At 45.8% G+C, this 19,348-nt stretch overlaps 1 protein-coding gene across 1 annotated transcript; it reads left to right on the top strand.

Annotated features, from left to right (window-relative positions):
- The first annotated feature begins 6,585 nt into the window (after nucleotides 1-6,585).
- On the top strand, nucleotides 6,586-8,724 carry LOC128735116 (uncharacterized protein K02A2.6-like). Its single transcript, XM_053829610.1, has one exon. The coding sequence runs from the start codon at nucleotides 6,586-6,588 to the stop codon at nucleotides 8,722-8,724; it is 2,139 nt and encodes a 712-aa protein (XP_053685585.1).
- The last annotated feature ends 10,624 nt before the right edge of the window (nucleotides 8,725-19,348 follow it).

Below are 19,348 nucleotides of genomic sequence, written 5' to 3' on the forward strand. Positions count from 1 at the left end.
GTTCCTCAACGTAAGGATTATCATCCTGTACATCGGAATTTGACAATGCACACGGACGAACTATACGCGCACTTGAAGCGTAAATACGCCACTGCCCAAAACATGATAGCAAGATCGTCATCGGGCGTTTCAACGCCCAGATCTACCATGTGGAGGTATATGGAGTCTTATCGACGTCCTGCTCGAGCCACAGATGCTGATATCGTCTTTGCCACCACCAAGAACATGACCGTAAAGGGCCACTCAATCAGACAGAAACACATAGATTGACCACGTTTTAATTGACAATATTCGGCACTGACGCAAGCCTTCGATTGTTGCGAGTATCGTGGCTTATCGCTGATATACGCCGCCTACAAGGTACTTTCTCAGATCCTGATCCAGATCCAGACGCCGGCTGTTACCGATAGCACAAGGGTTCGTAAGGAATTATCAGACGGGCTTCAAGGGAGCTCGCACCACTGCAGATCCTGCATGCTATTTAACATCAATCTTGAGGAGGTGATCCAACGAGCAAGAAACCAAACGAGAGGGACAATTTTCAGTAAAAGTAGCCAACACCTAGGCTTCCCCGAAGACACTGATATCGTAGCCCGCAACTTTGTGACGGAGCGACGAAAACGGTTCTCTTCAACAACTCCACCGGCCGCGGCAGAGGGTCCCAACTTGCTAATGAGACGGCTCGACCAGGTCGAGTTAAATGGAGACGACTGCTTGGGACAGCACGAGCCACCCCGACTCTATGCTGATGTCGACGAAGAGGACGATGACCGGCGACAGCCGCGGTTATCTCTCGAGATACTGAAGCCCGTTGATGACAAAAATTAAGCGTATTCTCTCTAAAATGCCACCGTCTGCGGGAGTCGCATGTTTGTCTCTTTGAGCCTCTCCTTTCAAGTATTTCGTCAAAGATGCATTTAATCTGATTACAATCTTCTCGAACTCCGCTTTCAGTCTGACGTAAATTGCCTCCACTGTTGCGAAGTTCCTGGTCTGTGAAACCTAGAAGTTGGCTACCTTTGCTAAAAATCGTCTCCCTCTCATTTCAATGCCCGCTCATTGGATCACCCCCTCAAGAGCGATGTTGAAAAGCATGCAGGATAAACCGTTATCTTGTCTCAACCCTTGCCACGTCTCAAAGGGACTCGAGAGTGTCGTGATACATAGTACTCGATACCATCGGTAGCTTTTCCTCCTCGCAAATTTTGGAAATGACCCCGTGGAGAGCCGTTGCAAGCGTTTCTCGGCTGTGTTGATAAAGCTCTACTGGTAGATGGTCCTTGTCGGATGGTCCATAGCGGATTTTTTGGCCTTTAAAACTCGATTTGCATAGGCGTGCCTATGCTGGAGCACAAAGGCATGTACAGCCTGAATTCGTTAATTGGGCCACGATTGCACTCCAGCTGATTCGCTAATTGGGCCGACTGACAGTTGTTAGAAATTTCTAAACTCGAAAATTCCATACAATTTTGACATTCAAGTTGTCATATAGCCCAATTAGCGAACACCCAATTAACGAACCGCCCAATTAACGAACCACCAATTAACGAAACTTTGCTGTATAACAAAGTTCAGAATTGTCAACCCGGTTGTGAATAATAAGCGATAAGAAAATTAATTGCTTTAAAATAGATTCCGCTACAAGCTTTAAACTTTAAACTTTAGTTTCGAGACGAACTTAAGTCAATTTTCAAGTACGATTTAGAGTTGAATTTAAACAACTTTCATCTTCAATCATGCTACCACCCCTGTAGCTACAACCCTGAAACTGTTCGTGCTTCGCACCGCATACTTATCGTTTATCGTTTTCTTCCACAAGTTGATTTCCATAACTGTACTTACAACATGCAGAGAAATAAATTTCAAGTTATACGAAAATAAGTAGTGTATTTACTGAAGAACACAACATATTTGGCGACGAGAAGTTGCACTAAAGGATTTTCATCAGTTCCCGGTAGCAGAATGGCAGAAGGCGGTGGAAATAGTGATGCTTTTCCTGGATTCGCAGAAACTCACACACAAGAGCTGTTGAAGCAAATGGCGGATCAAAATACACGTCTTTTACTTCTTCTGGAGCGGCTTTCTGGACAGCCGGCAACACCAGCAGTCTCTAAGCGGAGCGTTGACCAAATTGTCGAATCACTTTCATCGATAATCAAGGAATTTTTCTATGATCCAGCTGCTGGAATGACATTCGACCGATGGTTTAACAAATACGAGGATCTTTTCAGTGCGGACGGTAGAGAGCTGGATGACGCTGCAAAAATACGTTTGCTACTGCGTAGTTTAAGTGTTCCTGTTCACGAAAAGTTCACAAACTATCTCCTACCACAACACCCACGGGATTTTACCTTCGACCAGGTAATCCAGAAGCTGAAAATTATATTCGGTCAGCAGAAATCACTCTTCAGTAAACGCTACGAATGTTTTCGTGTGGTCAAGTGCGATGCTGATGATTACGTCACTGTGTGGCAGGTGGAAAATACCTGCGAACAATATATGCGCCAACAAACGGGTGCATACTGTATACACGCGGTTATCGGTTAACAGCAACTCCGACACGACAATCCGCGGATCACAGCATGCGTTGATAATCCTACGGATTAAAGCATGCTAGGAAATTCCTTCATAGAATCGACCTCTTTTCCTGCTGGACCGTCAACGAGGTAAGATGTGTGATTGATATACTCCCTGCGCTACCTGGTGAGGCCACACAATGGCGATCCTGTTGGGTTTCTGTGCATCTTGTTTCAAGATGCATATGAAGAAAACAAATAAAAATATGCAGGGAGTCTTATCAAACACATTTCAATTTCTTCAAATTAAATTTCTCTCGCTGAGGTTAATTGCGTTATTCACGCAACGCCTGCTGTGTTTGTGAAAAAACGGTATCGACACCTGTGCAATTGCAGTTAACGTGCTTACTGCAATGAGATTTGACGAGACGTACACCACAGTATTGCCGATATTTGAACATAGTCCGGTGTTACGAGACGTCAATTCGCGAACCGTTGGTTCCGGCTGTGGCCGAGTGAGACGCCCATTGGAGTAGTATTGGCTAGCAGTTTTGGTTACCAATAGCTCGATGGGGCGAGACACTCGAATCACCAATTGATAGTAAAAATAGAAAAGTCTTCATATAACGAGACGTTCATCAAAGTACTGTTAATAGGAAACAGGAAAGGTGATGGACGAGACGTTCATTGGAGGATCGGAAAGCTATTATGAAATGTGAAGAAAATTGTCAACAATGTTGATCAAATTGGCCGCAGTCGCGGTAAAATAATTGAATTGTCAGTTGCAAAACCAAATACAAGAGAGAGCCGAATCCATGTTTCGATCTTATTGGATCTCATCAGAATGAAATTACTTCAAGGAAACCGTTCATTTACTTGGTACACAAGCAGTGTTACATAGACATTGTGTCTATGGACGGTCCAAGTAGAACTGTCGCATACTGATGAGTCGAAGACGAAACGCCGCGGATAATCTAAATACAAGAGAGCCCGATAAAGTTATTGGTATGTAGTGAATAGTGATTGTATGTAGCTTGTATTGATTGGTTTGATATTTGGATATGTGCATGATCAGCATTGGAATCGCCGGATACCGTTGGTTGGCCGGACAACACAATACAGGCAACTAGAAATAGATTCTAATTTACGATTCTGAAAAGTGATTGCAAAATTAAAAGCTAGCCTGCAGCTGTAGTGGCAAAACTTAGCAATGCCGAATTGGATGGTCTGCACACAATACTTGGCTAGACCATAAGTTATTGAACCACAGATGTGTACTTAAAACTCACCTTGACTGAATGCTAGACTTTGTGGAGCCTTGTTTGAAGGAAAGGCACAGTAAAATGTGCATGTTCTGTGTAAAGCCAATAGGATGTTTTTATTCGCCAAATTATGAACAGTATGATTTTTGACTAGCCCGTTCAATTTTCGAAAGCTGACCAACAAATTTCTTAAAAATTATTGGAATCTCACTGGACTTGACCTTGTAATCGGTTGGCACATAAATTAGTTTGCGATGCTATACATATTCCCGACAACCTAACTGGAGAGAGGTGAAATATTAGCATCAAAAAAAGCAATGGTCGAGTGCAAGTAAGGACATCAAGAAAAAAGAGGTCCTAGGGGTGATTTTTCTTATTCTGATGCATGTTATAAAAATTCAGTTTCAAACTAATTTAGATTTTAACTGTAAAGTTAACTCGGAAAACGATTGAAACAGCTAGTGAAACTCAATCCGCATTAGGATTAGGATTAGGACTTCATCCTACGAATCAATGAATATGCTCGCACTTTGTTATGACGAAATAGCATAAATGTACAAGACTTTGAACGCAACATTGGGAACTTAGATAAAGCGTTTTCCGTATGGCTGTGTGACGTCCTAATCAATGATTTTCACCCTATTGACGTCTTCGTATCGAGCTGCAGTGAACAAGAGCATGATATCGTGCTATCTCTTTCACATGTGGAAGTGAAGTGAGTGTCTCTTAGATCATTCTCGGGTAAGCAGAGTTTTCCATAGTGGGTACCAGAATCAAAAGTTTGGTACCGATGAATGATGTATGGGAAATGTATGAGTTTGACGGCCACACCAACCGAGTCCCTAGACAATGAATGACAGCATGCGAATGTCCCGAAGTTTGCCATGTTATTTCGCACGCGCTGGGATATTGGCGGCAAGCACATTTCGTTTCCTAATAGTGTGTATACTATACATTTTAATACGAAGCATAAATTATGTTACTCACAATATGTTGTTTATAAAGCAGATAAAATAGAAGTGAATTTTCCCATTCTGAATTATTTGAGTGTGAAATAACAGTGAAAACGGCTAGTAAAATGAATCTATAACAACTTCACTTTTTAATGGAGTGGAAGGGGGATGTGTGGCAGGTGGAAAATACCTGCGAACAATATATGCGCCAACAAACGGGTGCATACTGTATACACGCGGTTATCGGTTAACAGCAACTCCGACACGACAATCCGCGGATCACAGCATGCGTTGATAATCCTACGGATTAAAGCATGCTAGGAAATTCCTTCATAGAATCGACCTCTTTTCCTGCTGGACCGTCAACGAGGTAAGATGTGTGATTGATATACTCCCTGCGCTACCTGGTGAGGCCACACAGTCACCTATGCCGGAGTCGTAAATCGTTATTGCGAAGATTTTGATTTGGCAAATCTCACAATCGACCAGTTTAAAGCACTGATTTTCGTCTGCGGGTTGCAATCTTCAAAGGAGACGGAGGTCAGGACGCGTCTTCTCTCCAAGCTGGAATCAGATGCTGGAAAGGAGACCAATATCGAAGTGCTCATAACGGAATGTCAGCGACTGTCTAACCTAAAACACGATACGGCGCTTGTAGAAAAGAACACATCGTCCAGTGTGCAAGTGATTCAGCAACACAAGCAGCACCATAAGCAACCGAAAGCTGCTACGAAACAAACAGATCTTCCTCGTTCACCCTGTTGGCAGTGTGGAGCCATGCATTTTGCAAAAAATTGCTCCTATACAAACCATGTTTGTAAACAGTGCAACCGACAAGGACACAAAGAGGGATACTGCAGCTGTTTCAACAGAACTGTCAAAACGTCTGGTGAGAATAAACAGTCGCAACCGCCGCAACAGCAACAGAAGCGGAACAAAAAGCATAATCAGTCGAACAGCGTATATTCAGTCAACCAGGTACGCAGTGAACGGAAATATGTGACAACGCAGATCAACGGTCACACCGTAAAATTACAACTCGACTGTGGCTCGGACATAACCATTATTTCGGAGCAGATTTGGAAAAAGTGTGGATCTCCAGTTTTCTCTCATACCGAACACAGAGTACGTACAGCGTCCGGTGAACAGTTGCCTCTTCTGGGAGAATTTTCCTGTATCATGCAGATCGGCGAAGAGCAACGTAGCGGAACTTGTTACGTCACATCAGTAAATAATTTGAATTTACTCGGTCTGGATTTCATGAATGCTTTCGATGTTTGGGCGAAACCGTTAACAAGCATTTGCAATCAGGTAAATCATTCTACTGCTAATAATCCTGTAAACTGGTACCTCACTCGTTTTCCCGAAGTTTTTAATGATTCGTTGGGTCATTGCACAAAGACAAAAGTGAAGCTTTATCTGAAACCTGATGCACAACCGGTATTCAGAGCTAAACGACCAGTACCGTTTCACGCAGTTTCCATGGTTGACTCGATCGACTTCAACGGCTTGGCATTATCTCGCCAGTAGATTTTTCGGACTGGGCCGCACCAATTGTCTCAGTAAGGAAGCCGGGCGGAAGAGTACGAGTCTGCGCAGATTACTTGACAGGACTCAATTCAATGCTCGAACCGCACCACTATCCGCTACCGTCACCAGACGATATTTTTTCGAAGTTGTCTGGAAACAAGGTATTCAGCATAATCGATTTGTCGGACGCCTATTTACAGGTCGAGGTAGACGACGAATCCAAGCAGATTCTGACGATTAATACACCGCGGGCTATTTCAATTCAATCGGTTGGCTCCGGGAGTAAAATCGGCACCTGGTGCTTTCCAGCAACTTATGAGCAAGATGATCGCGGGTCTGGAAGGAGTGGATTGCTTTCTCGACGACTTCATTGTCTACAGCGTCAACAAAGAGCAACATGACCGTAACCTGGAAAAACTTTTCAGTCGTATCCAAGAATATGGATTCCATTTACGTCCAGAAAAGTGTAGTTGCTACAAGTCCGAAATCAGGTACCTGGGCTTCATCATCAACGCTGACGGTATTAAACCTGATCCGGAGAAGGTGGCTTCAATTGTCAAAATGCCACAACCAAAGGACGTCAGTGAGCTTAGATCATTCCTCGGGGCAGCAAATTTCTACGGGAAGTTCGTCCGGGAAATTCATCGAATCAGACAGCCACTTGATGCTCTCCTGAAAAAGGATTCCCAGTTTGTGTGGAGTGCACAGTGCCAGGAAGCTTTCGACACAATCAAGAAAGTATTACAATCAGACTTGTTACTGACGCACTACAATCCGTCATTGGAGCTGATTGTAGCCGGCGACGCTTCCAAGACCGGAGTAGGAGCAGTCATTATGCATCGTTTTCCTAACAACCAGCTCAAAGCGATTGCGCACGCTTCGAAAACTCTTACCAACACTGAACAGAAGTATAGTCAAGTGGAAAAAGAGGCATTAGCCCTAGTTTTCGCAGTAACCAAATTTCGTCGTATGCTGCTAGGACGCAAGTTCACGTTGCAGACGGATCATCAACCGTTACTGAAAATATTCGGGTCGAAAAAGGGTATTCCACTACATACCGCTAATAGACTTCAACGTTGGGCTTTATCGTTGCTTGGTTACGATTTCAACGTCGAATACGTTTCCACAGATAACTTCGGGTATGCAGATGTGCTCTCCCGACTGATAAGCAATCATCAAAAGCCCGAGGAAGAGTATATCATAGCAGCCATTGGTCTGGAAGATGAGGTCAACGCAGGTCTAGCTGAGTGTTTCACTTCACTACCGGTGAATTTCAGGATGGTTAGCGCAGCTACCAAGAAAGACGCGATTCTTCAGCAAGTAGTGCAGCTTATCAATGACGGCTGGCATCGAAAGGTTGAAGATCCAAAGCTGAAAATTTTTCACGCTCGCCGTGAGTCTCTTTCGGTGGTAAACGGATGTGTCATGATGGAGGAACGTGTAGTTGTGCCCGAAAAATATAGTCAGCGAATTTTAAAACAGCTTCACCGCGGTCATCAGGGCATCGAACGGATGAAAGCTATCGCGCGAAGTGTTGTATATTGGCCAAACATCGACAACGATATTCAGGACCTTGTTCGTCGATGTGATATCTGTGCCAGTGCAGCCAAGTCACCACCACATTTCCAATCTCAACCGTGGCCACGAGCAGATGGACCATGGCAACGGATTCACTTGGATTACGCGGGTCCGCTCGACGGAATGTACTATTTGGTTATTGTCGACTCGTATTCCAAGTGGCCTGAAATTTTTCAAACACGATCGACAACTGCGTCGATTACAATCAGATTTCTTCAGGAATCTTTCGCCCGTTTTGGTATTCCCACGACCATTATTACTGACAATGGAACGCAGTTCTGTAGCAGTGAGTTCAAGAAAGTGTGTGACGAACTTGGAATCATCCACATTCGTACTGCCCCGTATCATCCGCAGTCAAACGGGCAGGCGGAGCGGTTTGTGGACACCATGAAACGGTCGTTACGCAAAATCGTTGAAGGGGAAGAAGTACCATCACTCAAAGCACTGCAAACATTTTTACAGGTGTACCGCTCTACACCTAGTGCCGCGCTTGCTGGGAAGTCTCCAGCAGAGGAAATGCTGGGCAGGCCTATGCGAACAACTCTCGATCTCTTGCGCTCCCCAGTATTTACTAACACGTCTAATCAACTTCGTCCAAGGTTTAAGGCAGGTTCTGCAGTCTACGCAAAGCTCTATTCAAACGCAAATAAGTGGAAGTGGATTCCAGGGACTGTTATCGAAGTCATTGGTGGAGTGAATTATAATGTGCTACTCGATTACCAGTCAGGTCGGAGAAAACTGGTACGCTCCCACGTGAATCAGCTGAGACAGAGATTCAACGAAGCAGTTAAACCGTTACCAGTGCCAACCCCGCTGGATATTCTGGTGGACGATTTTCAGTTAACACAGTCATCAATACAGCAAACCATCGCTCCGTCAGGATGATAGTCAGACAACATCGGACAGTGAGGAATTCTTTGAGTCGGAGGCTGGTTCAGCAGTTGCCCCTCAGGCAGTAGTTCAGCCTGAATCGACGAATGCTCCTAGACCAGTTAGGGCCAGTCGCTTACCAAAACGTCTACAGGACTATATCGTAGGTTTCACTTAAAGGGGGAGATGCTACCACCCCTGTAGCTACAACCCTGAAACTGTTCGTGCTTCGCACCGCATACTTATCGTTTATCGTTTTCTTCCACAAGTTGATTTCCATAACTGTACTTACAACATGCAGAGAAATAAATTTCAAGTTATACGAAAATAAGTAGTGTATTTACTGAAGAACACAACAAATCACAAGTTTAATTTTAAGTTCAATTTCAATGTCCCATTTTAAAGCCAATTTCTATCATTCAAGTCGAATTTTACGTCCAATTCTCGGTCTTATTTCATATCCGATTTATAGACTTGGAGCTATCGACTGTTGGAGATTTACGAATTTTGTTTTTTTCGGCAGGACAGTCAACCGGCAAAGCAAAACGACGCTTTATCTTTTCTATGCCCGACGTTTGGATGGTAAATGGTTGAATAATGCGCTCCAGAACTATCACGAAGTTCCACAGCCTCTTATTTAGCAACTCCTATCTCTACCTCCTCGTGGTACCATCCGGGATACGCTCCTTAGTGGAAATCGGACAACCGGTGGAAACTAGGGTCGTATGCGGACAGAGAAGGGGGCACTCATGCGAAGGCTGAGTGTAAACTCTCCGCCTGCAAATGACGGATCTCGGTAGAAGCATGTTCGATGAACCTGAAAATACCGAGAACCTGAGCAGAGGGTCCAAAGCCCCCAAAGGAGGATGGTTTTAATAGCTATTATCCATGGCTAAAAGTAAAAACATGAATGGATAAACCCCTAATCCAAGGTGTCATGCGACCCGTGCCGAGGGATGAATGGTGGGGGGGGTTCTATAAATACTCAGCCTCAAACGGAGCCTGTGGAGTACCAGAGCGCCCTCCACAGTAATCAGCCCTTACCGCATCATGAGGGGCTCTGATGTGGCGGACTTTTCTTTCCCCTCAACTCGTGGGATTCTTATGGAAGACAAAATCAAAAATATAACAAGTGTGGATACGGTGGAAAACCCGTTCGCTAGAGGAGGCATCCAGCGTTCTCCACCAAGGGTGGAGAAGGATGCAACTAGGAGCGCTAGTGTGGGTGGCAAAGGCAGCGGTATGCCTACCACGCCGGACACAGCGATGAACGGCCCAGCGCTTATCAGGGCGATGGAGAAAAATAGAGACGCTGTACCTAAAGTGGTAGCAGCGTCACAGCAGCTCGAGGTAATAATCGAGTTTACGTCAGGTCGCGGCAATTTCTCCAAGGACCTGAAGCAGAGCTTGCTCATGCTTCGGAGAACCTTGAATGCAGCGACCAAAACGCACAACGACCTCGTGGCGCGTGCAGGAGAGGCTAAGAAGGTGACCGTGAAGGCGTCGAAGGCAGTACAAACGGACGCTTGCCCGTTGACGGAGTGTCGTAACGCGGCCCAGGAGGCTACGGAAAGCGCTACCAGCAGCGGTAAGGCATCCGCCAAGCGCCCGAGACAGTCCCCGGGGGATAGCACCCCTGGCGGACCGAAAAAACGCCTGATCGGTAAAAGCCCTCAGGCTAGCGGGTTGGCAGAGCTAACCGATGAATCAGCGGGAAGCTCCAAGACAGGCGGCCCGTGGACCGAGGTTAGGGCCAAGAGAAAAGGCGGAGGAGGCTCCAGTAAAAAAACTGCTCCACCTAAACCGGCAAGAAAGCGAGCGAAGAAGGGCGACGCTCTTATCCTGAAAACCGACGGGTCGAAATACTCGGAGGTTCTGAAGGCCATGAGAGGAGACGCCCTACTCAAGGATCTGGGCGCGGACGTACGGAGCATCCGCCGCTCACGCACGGGCGATATGATCCTCGAGTTAAAGAAGGACGCCACAAAGAAGAGTTCCGCATACAAGCCAATAGCGGAAGGAGTGCTCGGGGACGGAGTGAAGGTACGTGCTCTCACACCAGAAGTGACTCTCCAGCTTAAGAACCTGGACGAGATCACCGAAGTGCGTGAGGTCGTACAAGCTCTCAAAGAGCAAAGTGGAGTGGTGGTGGCAACCGAGGCGGTTCGCCTACGCAAGGGTCCGGCCGGGACCCAGGTAGCCACCATACGACTTCCGCTGATTGACGGAAACAAAGCCCTGAAAGCTGCTAGGCTAAAAGTGGGGTGGTCGGTATGCCCACTGAGCGTGTCCAAGCAGTCGGAAGCTTGCTTCCGGTGTTTCGAGCACGGACATAAAGCCTGGAACTGCAAGGGGCCAGATAGGAGCCAGTTGTGCAGGAGATGTGGCAGTGCTGGCCATAAAGCAAAGGACTGCGCGGAGCCTCCTAAGTGCCTGATCTGTACCGGTAAACGGGAAGCAAAGCACGTAACGGGAGGTCCAAGGTGCCCGGCCGGTGTGCCGGCGACTAAGCCACGTTCATAGTGCAAGTGACACAACTCAACCTGAACCACTGCAGCACAGCTCAGCAGCTGTTACACCAAGCAGTTTCTGAGTCAGCAATGGACATTGCCATAGTCTCGGATCCATATCGCGTCCCTGCCGGAAACGGCAACTGGGTCTCGGATAGGTCTGCGACGGCGGCTATATGGACAACAAGCAGGTTCCCGGTTCAGGAGGTTGTGTCAACTGCAGACGAGGGATTTGCGGTTGCCAAAGTGGGTGGAGTGTTCTACTGCAGTTGTTATGCTCCGCCGAGTTGGTCTATCGAGCAGTTTACGCGGATGGTAGACCGAGTATCAGTTGTGCTGACTGGTTTAAGGCCGGTGGTTGTGGCGGGCGACTTTAACGCTTGGGCGGTAGAGTGGGGAAGTCGTCGCACGAACCATAGGGGTCGGATTCTGCTTGAAGCTCTGGCAAAGCTTAACGTAGATCTGGCCAACGTCGGCAACACAAGTACCTTCAGTAGGAACGGTGCGGAGTCTATCATCGACGTGACTTTCGGCAGTCCTGGTCTGATAGGAGACTGGCGGGTAGATAATGGCTACACTCACAGTGACCACCAGGCGGTCCGCTATGGTGTCGGTCAGATAACGAGGCGGCAGGCGGCGAGTAGGGCCAACACTCCAACCACCCGTGGATGGAAGACATCATACTTCGATCCCGAAGTATTCGTGGAAGCGATCCGGAGAGAGTGCGGTGATCGCGGTATGCCCGATCCGAACGCTGATCATTTGGTTGAGGTACTGTCGCGAGCATGTGACGCTACCATGCCTAGGAAAGGTCGTCCTAGGTATGGCAGGTCACCGGCTTACTGGTGGACAGATGAAATTGCGGAACTCCGCGGAGCGTGCTTTCGTGCGAGGAGAATTATGCAAAGAGCTCGTTCGGATGAAAGCAGGGCTGAATGTCGAGTAGCACTCGTTGCTGCACGCGCAGCGCTTAAGAGCGGGATAAAAGCTAGTAAACGAGACTGCTTTGAAAGGTTATGTGCTAGTGCCAATGCGAACCCGTGGGGTGATGCCTACAGAGTCGTAATGGCAAAGACCAAGGGTGTGATGGCGCCCGCTGAGCAATCGCCAGAGATGCTGGAGCGGATCATCGAGGGCCTCTTTCCGCGCCACGAGCCAAGGCCCTGGCCCCAGGCCGCTGAGTCGTCCCACGGCCGACGTTCCAGTATCTCAGACCATAGCGTAGGATGGTCGGCCTCCCAGCCGAACATCCAAAGTAACGTGGGCGACGGCGGTTTGGAGGTCGGGGAGGAAGTGACGGTTACGAACGAGGAACTCATTGATATCGCTAAATCCCTAAAGGTGAGCAAGGCACCGGGGCCAGACGGTATCCCGAATATGGCCATTAAAGCGGCTATTTTAGAGGCTCCCGAATTATTCGGGGCAGTAATGAATAGATGCCTGGAAGCTGGCCACTTCCCGGACAGATGGAAGCGACAGAACCTGGTCCTATTGCCGAAGCCGGGAAAACCTCCGGGTGTCCCCTCGTCATATAGGCCGATCTGTCTACTCGATACTGCCGGCAAGGTGCTGGAGAGGGTTATCCTTAACAGACTCGTACAGTACACGGAGGGTACAAACGGTCTGTCAAGGAACCAATTCGGCTTCCGAAAAGGCAAATCTACGGTGGATGCCATCTTGTCTGTCACTAAGACAGCCGAGGTGGCAATCCAGCCCAAGAGGACAGGTATTCGTTATTGCGCAGTTGTCACGCTCGACGTGAGAAATGCGTTTAATAGCGCTAGCTGGGACTCCATAGCCAGCTCGCTTCGGAACGTCCAAGTGCCGGTGTCGCTGTACAGAATTCTGGAAAATTATTTCCAGAATCGTGTGCTATGCTACAACACGGAGGATGGTCAGAAATGCGTTCCAATCACCTCAGGGGTTCCGCAAGGTTCCATACTGGGCCCGGTGTTGTGGAACGTCATGTATGACGAGGTGTTGAAGCTAAAGTTTCCGGTAGGGGTGGCGATTGTCGGCTTTGCGGACGATATCACCTTGGAAGTCTACGGTGAATCTATCAGAGAGGTTGAGTTGACGGCTGCTCACTCTATAAGCATTGTTGAAGATTGGATGCGATCCAGGAAACTGGACCTAGCGCATCAAAAAACGGAGGTTATCGTGGTTAACAACCGCAAGTCGGTGCAGCAAGCAAATATCAGTGTCGGGGACTGCACTATTTCGTCAACGCGGTTCTTAAAACTCCTTGGAGTCATGGTCGACGACAAGCTCAAGTTCGGGAGCCACGTCGACTATGCCTGCAAGAAGGCTTCCACAGCTATTTCGGCATTGTCTCGTATGATGTCTAATAGCTCTGCGGTATATGGCAGCAAGCGAAGGCTTTTAGCCAACGTGGTCCAGTCCATACTCAGGTATGGCGGGCCGGTGTGGTCATCGGCGTTAGGTACCAAAAGCTATCTAGCCAAGCTGGAAAGCACCTATCGTCTCATGTGCTTAAGAGTGGCGAGTGCGTACCGCACAGTTTCACATGACGCAATCTGCGTCTTAGCGGGTATGATGCCTATTGGTATCATCATCAGCGAGGACGTAGAGTGCTTCAACCAACGTGGAACTAGAGGCATACGGAGTACCACAAGATCGGCCTCGATGATCACATGGCAGCGGGCATGGTCTGATTCCACAAAAGGCCGGTGGACACATAGACTTATCCCGGAACTATCCGGATGGGTCAACAGGCGTCATGGCGAAGTCAACTTCCACCTGACACAGATTCTGTCAGGGCATGGTTGTTTTAGACAGTATCTGCACAAATTTGGGCATGCGGAGTCCCCCGAGTGTCCTGAATGCGCGGACGTTGAGGAAACTGCAGAACATGCTTTCTTCATATGCCCTCGTTTCGAGGGCGCGAGAAGCAACATGATGGCAGTTAGCGGACAGGACACTACTCCGGATAACTTAGTCCAAAGGATGTGTTCTAGCTCGGACGTCTGGGGTGCGGTCAATGCGGCTGCTACCCAGATCGTACTTGAGCTACAAAATCGTTGGAAAGCCGATCAACGGCGAATAAACAGCCTAACTACCATAGTCCAGTAGTTATCTAAGAGCGTGCGTTAAGCACAATAGCCCCTCCCTGAAGTAATACCGATAAGGTGGTTCCAGGGGGGATTGAGGCTGGAGACTCGAGTAGGGTTTTAGTGGGTCTGGATCTCCACGATCTTCACGGGATACCAAACCCCACTCCCTGAGCTGTCTTTTCAGGTGTCTGATAGCAGATTTCCCTACTCGTTAAAAAAAAAAAAAAAAAAAAAAAAAAAAAAAAAAAAAAAAAAAAAATGCCCGACGTTTCGATGTATTTGACATCTAACCCCTTGGAAAAGACACGAAAGGGTATAGAAAAGATAAATTGTGGTTTTGCTTTGCCGATTGACTGTCCTGCCGAAAAAACAAAATTCGTTTTATTTTCAAGTTCGAGTGTACTTCAATTTCATTTTCACCTCCGATCTCAATTCTAATTTGGTCTGTCCAACTCCGAGACTAGTTTAGTTCCAATTTCATCACCGATTTCGGGTTCAATTTCAAGTGCAATTTAATGTCCGATTTTAAGGCCAAATACAATTCTAATTTGAAATGCAATTGAGATCTAATTTCAATGCCCCATTTTATTATTGTTGCAGTTGAAAACCGTAATAATCGACGTGCGACATACGGTTTTATTCTTGTTCTGTGCGTCGCAACTACGTCGCAGGTGGTGCGCTTCAATGTGCGAACACAGCGCACCACGTGCGACGTAGTTAAAACTAATAAAACTAATTTCTAGTTTATTTAAATTTCTATTTCACCACCGATTTCAAGTCCAATTTCAAATGCATTTTCAAGTGCCACTGAGGTCCCATTTCATGTCCAATTACAATCCAAATTTCAAATCAATTTTAAAGTTAGATTTCAAAGTCTAATTTAAGTACGATTTCATGTCCAGTAATCCATTTAAGACTAATTCCGAGCCTAATTTAATTCCATTTTCACCTCATATATCAAGTTCAGTTTAAATCTAATTTTAAGTCCATTGTATAATGTCCGACTACACGTCCAATTTCATGTCCATTTTTTTTGTGTGGATATTATCACTACGACCTGCATTTTGAACTATTGTGATTTTATCCGGTTTTGTTTCGCACTTCGTTGTTATTGCAGTATCGCTATAGAGTGAGCGAACTGCTTATTATCCGTGCTTAAAGTGTCGGTGTGTTTTCACCCCTTTTTCCCTTTTCAACCAATCTCTAGCAGGAAGTGCGGAGACTAGTTATAATTTGTCCTTGGACAAGAGGCTTCATTCGCACCTCGAGCAAGTATCATTCTTATAACCAGCCCCGGCTAAAGGCATCATGGTTGGTAAAGCAGAGTTCAGCACAGAGTGAGGGTGTGTATGTGTGTTTGTATGTGTTCCTTACTACTTATTACTACTTATTATGCATTACCAATCTCGTTCCTTGAACCAGGAAGCGGAACAAGCTATAATTTGCCCTTGAACAAGAGGCTTCATTCGCACCTCAAGCAAGTACCACTCTTATAACTTGCCCTGGCAAGAGGCTTTCATTGTTAGTTCATGCAGAATGCAGTAGGAAGGATATGGAGGGCCTGAGAATAAACCCATGCTAAAGTCACTTGACATCGAATGGCCTGATTCTACTAAGGTTCGAACCCACGACCACTCGCTTGTCAAGGCAGGTAACCTTGCGGGTACAGGGCCCCCATAATTTCATGTCTAATTTAAATGCCATTTTCAACTCCAATTTGAAGTCCAAAACCAAGATTAATTTGAAGTGCAGTTTCTAGCTCAATAGTAGATACAATTTAAAGTTCAATTGTGGTCCATTTTCATTTTGATAATTCGGCATGGGATTTCGTGTAAGCGCGAACAGGCTTGAAAATCTCTGCTAGTTTCGTAGTCGCGAATCAGTCCTGCCCTATCTCAAAGGCGCTGCAAGGAAAGCGGTATGTTTTTAAATTTTACGCAGTGAAAAAACTGAAAATTTACAAACTAAAATTTTTCTTGGGGACTTGGGGTTCTAATTTTTCTGAACGAAAAAAGTGCATGGGTTTTTAAGTATTGCTTTTGTGCTATTAGTTTCACTCTGTCTCAGTTTAGTGGAGTAGGTGGGGGAGTTGGTAACTTTGCTGAGCGGAAAAAGTTACCGATTTTTCACGCCTAAATCAAAATTTGCAATATTTTATGAACCCGTTCATTAGAGATTCCCAAGGCGGTAGATATATCGAACAGCTTCACTCTTCTATTCTGCATTATCGTGTAACGAGTTTTGCGTTCATATGGCCACTCCAGAAATATTGCAACCATTTATGAGCTATGCTAATTTATCACGATTTTTATTCACCTTCTGCTTAGACTCCTAAGGTGAATTGTGCGTCATGAATTTTATTCTTACTTATTTTTATTACATCGCTTAACTTTTTCAATTTCAACAATCGTCAAACGCAATGAAATAGATTGATCCGATTGAAACTAAGTCATGTTTTTCCCAGAGACGACACTAACTAAAACAGCCTCGACACGCACCAATGTTGCCATCGCTTAGAGTTTCCACAAAGTTTTTTTCAGGCTCGTGATGCGAGAGAGTCACATTAATAAAATCGTACTCATGTTTTAATGTTGTGGTATCGGATTTAACCCCTGATTAAGTTGAAAGCTTCGGCGAGCTGGGTTATTATGTTTTGTCGAAAGACTAATATGCCTAAAAACTAAAAAATGCCAATTAACGGTTGACTTACTGCCTATGTTAATTCTTACTGGCTAGCCGGGCTAATTTTAAAATGTTTACAGAAATTTACACAAGTAGGATACCCTGAAGAACCGTTCGTTTTATGAGATACAATTTTCGAACGCTCATTTTCTATGAAACTTATCTTGACGATTAAGGAAACATACTCGTCATGAAGTAATTTCTGCTAATTTTGTGAAAAAGTTGTGTAAAAGTTAGTACCTAAACTGTTTGACATTCCGACAAACAATTGTGAAAAAAATCACAGTGATGCGTTATATTGTCAGACTCCTAAAAAATCCCGTTATGCTTCCCATGCCATCATTAAGCACCTATCTTCCAAGCACAAAACCTGCTTTCCGATTGCTCATGTCAGGTGATTTAGTGATAATTGTCCCAAATGAGTATAATTCAATCACTACAATCCGGCCGAATTGGCGACGCCGTACCCGCATGCATGACAATAATGCATTAATAAAATTAACATATAAGAAACTGGGTGCCGGTGAAGCAAGAACCTGCATTTGTACGAGCTTTCTCATGGCTATACTTGCAAGGATTCCCGCAAGTACAATTACCACGTCATTGCGCCATATTCTCCTGCTGCCACTTGTTATATGGTCGTGCTCGTGCAGTAAGTGGAAACGAAAAATGAGCCTATTGGGACGTACGTGTGTAATTTAATCGAGTAAGCAGCAGCACTCAGGGACCTCGGGAAAGAGATTAGAGAAAGAGAGAGAGAGAAAACGAGAAAGTGCGGGAAAAAACTGCACCATTTTGCGCGCAAAACTGCAAAGACCATGCGCCTCCATCGCGGTGGGGTTTCACTTCCGCATTGCTTTCTATCAAGGTAACGCATTTCCGAAGCAGGGAACCTGCCGTTGTCGTAAACGATGGGTGGTAAATGTTGGCAAGGACAGAAAGGATGCTTTATTTACTCGAAAGGTTATAAGCATTATTAAATTCCTGGAAATTAAAGCTATTTTTTTCTATCAGTCTATTATGCAGCAGGTTTTTGTAACATACTATAAAATATAAAAGTGTTGAAATTTGAATCAAAAGTTTCATCTCTCCTAATTTACAGATTCTATGACATACCAGAGAGAAATGATTTAAAATTGCATGAAACGGGCTACTGATTATTGCATAGAAATTTGCATTAAATTGTTTCACGGTAATAAACTTTTTAAGGTTAATTTTTATTTTAGTTAAATAATTTGGTATGACAACCAACCTCGCTCAATAATAATATAACTTTTCATAAGATAAACGGCATTAACACTCTGGAGTGATCAATAAATCGAAAACTCACGCTACTTCGAATGCGCATGCAAATATATCAAATCTTTCCTGAAACACCGAACACGTCGGTTCACCTCATAGCGGAACCCTGCATGGATCGATGCGTACCATTTTTTTTTTGTTTCCCTACAAGGATGTCCCGTGGTTCATAACGCAATCAGAAAGAGGTCAAGACATGCAACAAGTTTCCACCGACCGAGCCCCCTTCTGCACTGTGTATAAAGCCAAACCCCAGGCAGGCGCTGGGTGGCTTCTTCGCAACAAATTCTCTCGTGCTCCTGAAACCCAGCCGTGCAAAACGGTACAGCAGCGGAACACAGTGCCACTGCGGATTTACCAACAACCCTACAGTAGTGACTCGGTACTCTCTAGAATCCTCTGAAGTTCTGTTATTGTCACATGTGTCATATTGTTCGTTGACATCCGTCTGGTTCGCGTGCTACTCTGCTGCAGTGGACGCAAAACGACGAACGCCTGGCACGCGCCAAGGGCCTTGATGCGCATGGCCACAACAGCATAGCGTATAACATCTGTCCTGCTGCGAGAGGGAAAGTTCAGACTGGGTCGGGTCGAGTCGTCTCCGGTCCCTACAGCGATCTGCACACTGCGAATGTTCAATGACGATGATGGTTGGTTAGCTGGCAGTTTTGCAGTGTTATAGCACGTACCTGATGATTATAAGTTGGTCTCTCCAAAAATAGAATCATGGCGCATTCTATACGCAAGCCCACCTCGAAGGGAGTTTTTTTGCACCTCTTGTTTCCCACCGTACTACGACGAACAACAGCATTTAGGGTTACCGCAGATATACATGCGAAATCTGCGACAAAGCGGAACAAGTGTGTAGAGCTGTTGTAGAAACCATGCCTGAAGAATTCCAGGGACATCGTTGCGCTGCATGGTAACCGTGGAATCCGCAGAGCCAAAAAATCCGCATACCATCATTCAGGCTTGTTCTAACGACGGCACCGGAGGCGACGCGTCGGCCACACCAAAACCGTAGAGACCAAGCGGAGACGGCCAGCCAGTCAGACTGTGCACAAATACGGCCCA

Source organism: Sabethes cyaneus, chromosome 2 (assembly GCF_943734655.1).
Source record: "Sabethes cyaneus chromosome 2, idSabCyanKW18_F2, whole genome shotgun sequence".
NCBI classification, from domain to species: domain Eukaryota; kingdom Metazoa; phylum Arthropoda; class Insecta; order Diptera; family Culicidae; genus Sabethes; species Sabethes cyaneus.

Bases quoted from the DNA above. Each gene is read 5' to 3' on its own strand.
- LOC128735116 (XM_053829610.1), top strand. From the start codon at position 6,586: ATGATCGCGGGTCTGGAAGGAGTGGATTGCTTTCTCGACGACTTCATT.